The 11,192-nt window shown below is 40.3% G+C and overlaps 1 protein-coding gene across 2 annotated transcripts in view; it reads right to left on the reverse strand.

Moving 5' to 3' along the window:
* MYLK4 (myosin light chain kinase family member 4) overlaps positions 1 to 10,422 on the reverse strand; it is a 79,849-nt gene extending 69,427 nt beyond the window's left edge. For both annotated transcript variants that reach the window (XM_026842522.1, XM_026842521.1), the window contains exon 1: positions 10,357 to 10,422. In XM_026842522.1, coding sequence (XP_026698323.1) covers positions 10,357 to 10,412 — 56 coding nt within the window. In that variant the 5' untranslated portion in view covers positions 10,413 to 10,422. The remainder of the gene's footprint in view (positions 1 to 10,356) is intronic.
* Between the last annotated feature and the right edge of the window lie 770 nt (positions 10,423 to 11,192).

Raw genomic sequence — 11,192 nt, forward strand, 5'->3', positions numbered from 1 at the left:
CGGCCGGGGCCGGGTGCTCCGGCCCTTCGCGGCTTCACGGGCTTTCGAGGCTGATGAACTTAAAGGGTGGGATCGGTCTATTTTCGAACTCGCTCTTTTTTTTTTTTTTTTCCCCTTTTGTCTTCTTGGTTTCTTCTGTCATGACTTCATGTTAGATGGTGCCCAGTAGTTTTCACTTAAATTACGAAAACACAACCTGCCTCCTGAATAAAACAAGTGGTTCGCCCTCACCAGCCCCGCTCCCTGCACCTTGCGCTTTGGTTACACAGGCCCCTCTTGGTTTCAGGTCACTTAGATTTTGTAAACTCTAAAGCTTAAAAACAGCAACAAAACAATCTATAAAAACGTCAAGGAAATGGGATGAAATACCACCAGATTACTACAGCACAGTGTGGGGTTTACTTTAGCCCACAAGTTCCAGCCCCCGACAGAAGGCACCTCTGGTGTGGAAGGGAGATAGTGGCATAGCCAGGCACTCATCCACCTTCAAACAAATACTGTGAAACAGATGGGCTTATGCAGGGTCTGACTGCTGCTGCACGGTCTTGTTCTGCCTCTTACGATACCAGGAACAGACTGGTGAATCCCAAAAGGTGCTTTAATTAGATCACAGCAGTGAAGGGATCCGCAGGTGTAGTGAGAGAAGGACCAAATGAATGCCTCAGGGGTGATCAGGGCAGAGCACTCAAAGATCTTGCTTTTATTTTGTCCTACTCTTATTTCAGATTTGGCGGGGGGGGCGGGGGAGTCGGGCAAGAAGCTAAGCAAGCAAAACACATAGTTATCTCTGTCACTCTAATGTGTGCACAGCACTTCGGTTTTTCATGTTATATATACAGATAGCTTAGCTATGTGTGAGAGCATGTGTGGGAAATCGGATAGGGAAATAATGACTAATGAATAAATGCTAGCAGAGAAGTTAAGGACAGAGCAGCAGCCTGCTCTTAGCACACTTACTTGAAGATAAAAATGGACTTGCTTTGAATAATAATAATGCCAATTAATCACAGTTAATAAGGAGCAGGTAAGAGAATCATGTATAGATGGTTACTGTTAGGATGATGCAACAGGAGGTTTAGGCTAGATAACATATATCTGAAAGAAACAGCTGGCAAACTTAAATAATTGCCACTTCCTTTAAAGTAATAAGGTATATCAGAAAGACAGAGGTCAGAGGAGATGTAGATTGACTACAAGATGGCTAGGGAGAGAAGTGAAATCGACTTCTTTAGTAAATAGGTAATCTACCTTATTGAATGAGTAACTTGTTCAGGGATCTGCTTCTGTATTTATTCATACTCCTCTGCCTTTGGTTTCTTGTTATCTGTCAATGGTGTCTGCTTGCTTTTTCCTGAAGCCCATTTTCATTAGAAAAAAAGTGCTGTTAACAGTGGTAACAAAGAAAAGGCCATGTATAGTCTGAAAACTAGAACTGAATTCAGTGGCCTTTGGGTTGTGATCTCATGAAGCCACCTATTTTTGGCTGTGGAAATGCTTTTTCATGAGCTTGTGACAGCTTACATTTGTGTTTCAGGTCTTCTTTGGGAACCTTCTGTGGTACTAAGACTGTCTTTGAATAACAGGTGATCTGTTTCATGCCTGTAATAATGAAGCTTTCACACTCGCTTCTCATGATCCATCTTACTCACCCATATACCTTATGTGGAGTTGTATTTAGTAAGCTTACTTCTCATAGATTTTTAAATTCAACTGCTCATCAGTCATCTGACTTGCATCAAGACTGTGCCCTTTACCACATCAAGGAACAGTTCCACAATTAATCTGTTAGATTTTCTCTCTCCAAGAATTTAAGCTGTTGGGTAGTTCATCTCCTTTCTAGGTCATTTCTTTTCAGCAAACAGTTTTGAGGCTCTGTGCTTTCAGGTAGCTTTTCATGGACCATCCATTACTGACTGAACCAGAAATTCCTACTGCAAAAAGTTGAACATTTCTCTTCACCTTTTCTTATCAATATTTCTAAGACTGTGCTGGAGTATAGTTTCATCTTGGGCCTTCTTTCCCATAAATTGTATTGTCTGCCTCAGTTAAATGGCTGAAAGTTCTATCCTAAGATACTTTTTATTAAATTTCAGGCCTTACAGATTTAACATGCAAGGCAAAATAGTCCACCTAAAGATGGAAAAAGAAGTCTATGGTTGCCTGCCTGCGTCATTCACTTGCTCTTTGGGTTGTATGTATATAATATGTCCAAGAGAGCATTTCATGAAGAAGTAGCCTGAAACAGGTGGAGGATGGGCAGATGAAAAGGAAGCCTATTTCTCTTTTTATATGAAGAATTGCATAACTTAGTGCTTGAAACTTCAAAGATTTTGTGAAAGAGAAATTAAGTATTCTTACTGCCTGAGGACCTATATGGACTGATAACCAAAATCTTCTCCTGTTAAGTACGCTCTTTTTCAGTGGGGAAAACATTAAGAGGTAATTGCACATTATGTAGCTTCAAATGTAACAAACGTGCATGCTAAGCTTTGCCCATCAAAAAAGAAGGCCTTATATTAGAAGGTAGGTGCTAAAATAGGAGTGTAATTAGATAGGTTGGTCAAAATTCAGAAGTGCTGTGTAAAATGGTCGTAGACACCTTCACAATCCTGCTACCCATGGGATCTGGTAATTGTGGCCCATCTATGCTTTCTTCCATTTCTACAGCCAAATGCCATGCTGACTGATAACTTCTTTTGAAAAGAGTAGAGCCAGACTAAGTAAAAAATGAATAAAATAACTGGAGATGGAATTAATCCTTGTGGCCAAATTTCAAATTAATATATGTGTTATCAATATGGACTTTATGAGAAGAAGTCCAACAGACTTTTTCTAAGCAAGAAGAGAATAATCTTTGCTATTAACCTCCTATAAATACAGTGTTGTAGGTCAAGTACTTTTGGAAAAGTTTTATCTTGAAAGTAAAGCTAGGTACCTGAGTAAAAATACATGTGCTTTGTGCTGCTCTGCCCAAGTAGATTTCAGCCTCAGATGCACTTGAATATTCAAGAAAATGCAATGAAAATTGAAGAGGCAAAAATAGGGGTGCTTCTGTTGTGAGTTTGAGTTTCCATCTGTGTTTTCTTATTTTAAGGGAGTGTTATTTTTGTACTTTCAATTTGTCATCCTAATTTCTTAGGAAGCCGAAGTGCTCTAGGTGAAAAGGTTTTGACTCTTTGGTTTTGCTTTTACTTTTGTCACTATTGAGTGCGTATTTTCTGCTTTTAAGAAGTTGAGCAGACGCCAGACAGAAGAAGGAACACTGCCTCAAAGAAATGCCGTGGTTATTAATTTAGGAACAGTTACCTTGTTCATCCTGACTATGCAAATTTTTTTAAGCCTGTATGAATCCTAATGTAATCTGAGTAAGCCGTAGTATGATTTATGACACCTTAATGCTGGGATTTAGATTTTTGCTTGCCTGCCATGGAGCACCAATTTTAGTAAAGAGTTAGTGGAGGGGACACAGCGTAACTTGAGCACTGAATAATTTTGCTGCCACAGATACGGTTTAAGCCTTATAAACTTGAACATTCTGTATTTAAATATGGTAAACATTCCCTCATGTTTGCTGTTTAACAAGAAAAAAAGCAGGCAACAAGTGTCTGGAACCTGCTGCCTACAAAAGTTACGACAAAGAACATTCATGTGTGATTTTCTGCAGTCCATGTCTGCAATCTAGTACTAAGGTAAAATGTGCTGTGTTGATATGAGTGCAAACCCCATAAGTGGTCTTTGGAGTTTCTGTCAAATCTCCACTGAATTTGTATTTTATTTCTAGGACTTCCTTGTATTTCTTTTCTTTGTTTCTGTTCAAGAGTTTGCTATATGACACGTTGAAACACAGACAGCACATCCAACTTACATAGATTGCTCCCGCCATATCTATCATCTCTTTCTTCTAGTGTTTTCTGTTTTGCTAATTCCAGTGATTACCTAAATGGCTATTTGATTACTTGAATGTCTTTCACCTTTTCTTACTCATAATGCTTGGGATCTGATTTGAACTGTTTGAAGTAATGAGTTCCTTTGATCGGTTACCAGAAGATTTTTAACTGAAAATGTATGAGGTTTTTTACAGTAACGTAGAGTGAAAGTGCAGAATAGCTCTGAAAAAATGGATTTGTCTTTGCAGTTGCCTGGGAGAGGTCTTTGAATACAGTGTGCTTGATTTTGCTTATCCCAACTTAAATCAGGAATAACTTAGGGTAGCTCTCTAGGAGGAGAAAACTGGAAGAGAAAATACAATTGTATTTGTAAAGCAGTTGGAATATAAGGAGACAAGTCTGGATGCAGCAAATGGAGCCACAGCTCAATTTCAGTAAACGTTATGCAATGACCTTGCATTTGTTTATGCTTGGCTGGACTTGGATTCTGGAAGTGCTGTAAACCACATGCTGTGGTTGTTCAGTGACACCTTACTCCTCCAGTAGTCTCACAGTAGGCTATTTGGGGTGTGAGGAACCAAACAAGATGGGTAAGAATAGCATCTGCCCTTATATAAATGCCAACTGCTGCCACTTTTGATTGTGTTTATAGACAGTGTCCCTGGGCCACGTTCATCTGCTATCCTGCCAGTTTCCTTCAGACACAACCTGATTTATCTCCTGTGATGCAGTGCATTAGCTTGGGGTCAGCTCAGCACTGTTGAGTAGGAGAGACCCCAGATTTTTAAGCTGCATTCCAGGGAACTGCTCCCCTGGCTGGCATCCACTGGTGGTGTCTCACTCAAGGCAGTGAAACAGGGAGTGGTCTTTCCTGGCTGCTTGTCAACCACAGTGTGACCTCAAAGGGTTGAGGGTGGGGAGAGGCCGTTGATGGCCATGTAAGCAAAAATAGGGAAATCCTGGCCAGAATAAAGGAAGAGGCAAAAATACAGGGAAATTCAAGGCTAGAGGGCAGCAGAAAAAAATAGGGTGCCAGTTCAGAACTCTGATAAAGTAACTTAAACCCTACAAGTCTGTAGGTGTAGCTAGGCTGTTGGGCTTGTGTTTTGCACTAAGCTGTAAGTCTTTTGTCATCCCTGACATAAACATAATTCACACAGTGGTTTGTTCTGTAACAAACCAGCAAAGGTACTTGGGGATGCCTAGATGCCAGCTAGATTATCTCTGCTCAGAAATAATCCATGCTGCACTGCAGCCTATATACCAGTTCAGATGTGTGCCAGATCAGCTTTGGTCACCTAAACATGGCCCAGCAGACCATAAAACCTTCCAGGCTTGTTGGAAGAATCATGTATGTTGGAAGAGCCCATCCAGGTGCACGGAGAGCTCTTGCCCCAGTGTGCTTCCATAAAGTGTAGTATGAGTATCAACTTCTCATTAAAGGCTGTGGGAGGTGACAAGGGCTGTGAGTCTGCAACTGAATGACTGTGAGCTGTTCTGCACACCTTGCAGGAGCTCTCTGTATGATTGCTGAATGCAGTGTAGATGTAACATGAGAGACCACTTGTTTTCTGTGACCAACATCTACAACAGCTGTTTTGCTAAATGTATGCAATTTAAGAATAAATAAAGTGGCCATGAACAGGCAGATCCCTAAACAAGGTCTATCTGATCTTCCACAAGAGTGGGGTAAGAATGACCTTAGGTTTCACAGTCAACTTCTTGGCTGGAGACTTTTTGACTATGATCTGACCATATATGCTAACCTCTTCCCAATTTTTTTCAATTCCACTTTCTGAAGAGAGTTATAGGCAGTACCGGTCTTGACTCCTGGAAGGGGCCTTGGTGAGCTAATGGCAGTGGGCATAGTTTAGTGGCCTGATAAAGAGATGCAAAAACGAAAAGACCACCTTACTTCTAAGTGGGTAATGTTAGTCACTGAACATTGGCATCAATAGGATGGGCTTAATTTGTACTTGATTTTTACTGTTTTCTTCTAGCCATGGGTGTGAGGTTGCATTGAATAGTGGCAGCACAGAGAATAGGGAAATGGGTTATCTCTTACAAAGAGAGTTGCCCAGTCAAGGAAACTTGGGGATATACAGAAAATTCGTGTATTCTGGTGCAAACATCCAAATCAGCAAATCTGATTACCTTATCTGCTCTGATAGTCAGAGGTGTGTGAAGCCAAGCACACTTTCTGGGTTACTTTTATTTCATCCATAACTCATATCAAAGCCTGGAAGAACTAGTAGTATAGTTGCTGGGAGTGAGCTTGTTTGGCTCTTTTTTGTTTGTTGGGTTTTTGTAAATCTGGGATGGTTGCAGCCTTTTTGGAAAGGATATTCTCATTTGGGCTGACATGAAGAAATTTGCAGGATGATGGAGGAGAGTTTCAGTAGTTAAGCGTTTGTTCTGTGTGTAATGGATCTGGAAATAAGTGACCACAAACTCAAGTTGGAAGTGTTACTCATTGGTAAGTAATGGTTCATGAGTTTCTTGGTGGATATGTTTCCATGTTTTGGAATGGCTCCTTATGATGGCACTTCTTTAGCCTGTCTAAACAGATAAATCAGTAAGGTCTTGCCATTTTCAGCATAAAACTTGAGATGATAGTTGTGAGTTTAGAAAGTTTGGTGGGATAATGGAAGAGAACTGAGAACAATTTCTGAAAGGGGCAAGGATATTACATTGTGAGCTGTGTAAGGTGGAATTTTAAGTGAAGTTAGCAGATTAGTTTGCAGGATCACTCCTATTCTCATTGTTATAAATGCCACTTAATTTACAGGAAACAAAACTTCTGTTCCTCTCCATAAGAAAAAGAAACATGATCTAAAGAAACAGCACCTGTGTAATAAAAGGGCAGAATATCAACCTGTTTAGATTTCCTCTTCCTGCTTATTATGCTCATTCTGAGAGACATGTATTCATTTTAAATTGCAACATCAGTGTCACTGTTTTAAAAGACTTTATTTCTAATGTAATAATCAAACCTACTTCAAAATTTATTTCAGATGATGAAGGATATTTAGTATGTTTTCTTCTGCCTTATTCCATATTGGATTTTTGGTTTTCTTCTTATCCCTCAAATACATTGCCCCCGAATTTAGTGAGAAACTAGGGGGTTAGCATACTAGTTGCAGTTCTTCTGTGGTAGTGCCTTTGTATTTAGGCTACCCTGCTTAAGTCTCAACTGATTACATGTTCTCTAGGTTGTAACCTATGGTAACAAAGAGGGAGAAAACAGTGTAGCATGTTACTGACTTTTGCTTGAGGTGGTAGGAGAGAAAGCAGCATTAAAAAATGAGCTAATGGGAAATAATAGGCTTTCAGAGAAATAGGGAAAGTTTGACCTCTATGTGGTGGGCAGTTTGACTTGCTGAATGATTGATTGTGCAGAACAGAATGAAGAGGCCATGAGTATGCCTGTCCATGTCAAGCACTGCTTTTGAAAGGCAATGTATGTTATTCTTATTACAACCTTAGCTGACCCAGAAATTGGCAGAGCTGGAGTGGTATATGCTGGCTGAGAGCTGTGCAGCAGTTTTAGAGTAGATTCTTGGTCCAATAGTAACTTTCAAACAAATATTTTTGTAATTTTTTTCTTAAGCTAGGGGTAGAAATATGGACTCCTGTGCATTTGAAAAAAATTTCCTTACTGCTTTTTTTTTTTAAACAACAAAACTAACTGTGACCTGTATGAGCTACAAGTTTAAGTGAAGCTACAAGAATAGTCACTTGATTTTTTTAAAAAAATCTTTTTTTCCCCTTCTCACCATTGCCACTTTTAGAGAAGAGATAAATCTTTCCTTTTTCATCCTCAGACCAAGGTACTTTTGTAAGGAAACACCACCTTTGGTTTTATTTTGTTAGCTTAGTTTCAACAGTAGTTTCACTTTTGTTTTTTATTTTCTCAGATCTTCCTGATTTATGTAGGCTTTGCTGCAAGCACTTTCCAGCATGTCTTTCCTGTCTTGTCTTCTGCAGCAGTACAGGGAGGGGAGGGATGGTGCTTTGAGCTCCAGGAGGTGAGAGAGGATCTGACATGAGATGCGAGTCTTGTATCAGGATGTGAAATGACACCTCTTCTGAGGACAATCGGGAAGCCCTTACTAAAACTAAAGCAAGGATAAATAGTGATACATCCTCCCCCTTAGCCTCTCCTTTCCCATCTTGGGCTGGTTGCCATTTCAGGAACGAGGACATTCATTAAAGAGACAGACCACTGCTGCAATACCACTAGTAGCCGTATGGTAGGTGGTTACTTCTCCCTGCAACAGGATCAGCCTCCCTGCAAGAGGATCAAGTTGGCAGCACCAGCTGCTTTAACCTCAGTACTTGGAATATCTTCTGAAGTGGTTTTGTCTGCACCTGTCCCACTCCTCATGTGCTGAGGCTGTCCTGCCTTCAGTCTCCTTAGGCTCCTTTAATAGAAGAGTGAGCTCGATGGAAGAATCACCTGTTTAGCAATACTTTCAAGTAGATGTAACTCTGCCTGAGACATGCAGATTACACCTGTCTTTACCAGGGGTTGTGAAGGAAGGTCTGAAAATTATGCCTGTGATGTGTTCAGGTGTAGTATCTGGCTGGGAGGTAGTGCTGGAGTTTGCTTTGGTAGGCTCAGTGAGATTCCTTATAAATATATTCTGATTTTAAGGAGTTGTCTATAAAGAAAGAAAAACAACATAGCTGCTCACTAAAACCAGCCAACAGTTTGTTCAGTAAGCTGCCTTTTACTTAATGGGGCCACAATTTGTTTACTGTTGACTGTTTAGATTTAAAGAGTTAAATTTTCTTAAGCATACATACATTTTTTTCAGTACTAACATTCTCATCCTTTTGTAGAGAGTGGCTGTCATTAATGTCATTTTTATGTGCAGCGGAAATAGTAAAGGCATTAACAGCATTGTAGTTTTCTATTTCTTAATTGTGCTTGCACTGTTACTCTTCTGCAGGTGTCTTGGGATACTGCAGCTCCTTATCTATTAACATACTCTACAAAGTAGCTGCACAGTGAATTGCATTCAGCCTGCCTTCTGTGACAGAAATGTATTTGGCAAAGAGTTCTTCCGTGGTAAAGGAGACAGCTGTCATTGCTGGCCTTTTCAGTATTGAGACTGAATAGGTCTGGTACGTAAAAGTGCAGGCATTAGAAATGCAGAAGTGGAATTGGCAACTACCTCTAGCAGGAAGTTTTTAAGTCTTCTGTGTGCTAGAATAGCATGAACTAAAATACCTTACTGTATAAACTGTCAGCACTGTCCCTATGTCCAAAATATATAGCTTTTTTCTTTACATATTTCATTCAAATGAGTACTTTCTGTGTCCTGAATGATTTTTACAGGGCTTTCTCCTATTGCTGTTTCAGACTACACTGGCACATATAATAGCCAACAGCAGCAAAAAGAATGGCACGAGGTTTGTGACACTGTCAGCCACAAGTGCCAAGACAAATGATGTTCGAGATGTCATCAGCCAAGCCCAGAATGAAAAAAGACTCTTCAAGAGAAAAACCATCCTTTTTATTGATGAGATCCATCGTTTCAATAAATCTCAGCAGGTATTGTACTATACTGCTTCTTAAAAAAAGCCTTTGCCAGCACTTCTGTAAAATTTCGCTCTTTAAGATGATAGCTTACTTTGGGCTTTTGATTTTAATGTTATTGTTTTTATTAGATGAATTAGGGAGAAGCATAAAAATCCCATAACTAACTTCCAATCAATTTTTAATTATTGTGATTCAAAGATTTAAATAAAAGACTGAGCTATACTTATAGCTGACTGTTCCTGCAGGAATGTTTGCTGCACACACATCTTCATTTCAGCATTCTGCATTACCTTTATAAAGGTCTGGAATAGGAATGTGCCAAGGGTGGGTGTGTGTTTTAATGTTGTCCCCTTTTCTCCGTGAGAAAAGTGAAAAATAAAGCATGGCATGGTACTTTGAGATAACGCGCTGTTGCAGCCATCACTTGGTTTCTTCTTCCTTTTTCCTCTCCTGGATATAAGTTTCCTTTAGTCATATTATAGAAAGCTTTGAATTCTGTACTAAATGTTACAGTTTTTATATTGAGTCATACTGCAATCTTCCTATAATTTTCTGAACTATCTTATAGAATTATGTGGGGAATGGTAGTCCTAAATGTTGAAAGATCGTTTAAAAGTAGCCTTACTATATGGCTTGTTGCTTGGCAAACATAAGATACCATGAAATCACCTTATCACATAAAGCAAAGTCACATAAAGAAACTGAAAATTTGCAGATTTTTGACACTGTTTCTTTTCAGCTGGTAGTGTCATTCTCGGTGCAAGCATGAGTTACTAAGGTGAATAGCCTGTAATGTGCTGTGTGCATGAAATTAAATCATTTAGATAGCTGAGCAGATGAGCTGCCTTGTCAGTGAGGTTATTTGTCATATCAACAGGGAACCCAAAGATTCACAAGATGCAAAAAATGTAGCCTACTCACATGGGATGTTTCAGGTTGTCATTGATCGAGATCAGCTTTTTCTGCTTCCCTCCCATCCTCAGGACACTTTCCTTCCTCACGTCGAGTGCGGGACAGTGACCCTTATAGGAGCAACCACAGAAAACCCTTCCTTCCAAGTCAACGCCGCTCTTCTGAGCCGATGCCGGGTGATTGTCCTGGAGAAGCTTTCAGTTGAAGCGATGGACGCGATTCTAATGCGGGCTGTCAGGTCCTTAGGGGTCCAGGTTTTGGGCCAGGGCAACCAGCACAGCAGCTCTGCGACTGGCAGCAGCAACGAGAGCTTGGAGTGAGTACTTTATGGGCTGCAGGGTGTTAATGCACACAGCCCGAGGAATTGACTGCCCGCCAGGGAGAGAATGAAGCACTTGGGGGTGGGAAGAGAAACCCTAGCCACTTCTGATAGTAAAGAAAAGAAGTGGCAGCATATGGCAGGGGTGGGGGGTGACAGGAGAGAGAGAATTCAAAGCACTGGCTCTCTCCATCCAAAACATAATCTCACCGTCTGGATTAAGAGAGAGTTTTATACTTGGATCTGCAGCTCCTGACTCACCCTCCCAGGATATTTAAATCCATTCTGCTGCTGAGGATTTGCTGTGGAAGCCTGTAACTGTGTCTTTGTCATGTCCTAATGTGTGGTACTTCTTGCTACTGGTTGTAGAAGCATCATGTTCCCATTAAGTGGTGGATGGGGCATCCCCTCTTTAATCTGGAAGTGCTTGAAAAAAGAAAAGTTTGTTGTTTTCTGAGAATTTTTAAAAAATAAGATCAGGGAGGATACTACTGTTTAGTTGCACGATAAGTGCTGTGGTACGTTT

This window comes from Athene cunicularia (assembly GCF_003259725.1).
Source record: "Athene cunicularia isolate RWA chromosome 2 unlocalized genomic scaffold, athCun1 chr2_part1, whole genome shotgun sequence".
NCBI lineage: Eukaryota > Metazoa > Chordata > Aves > Strigiformes > Strigidae > Athene > Athene cunicularia.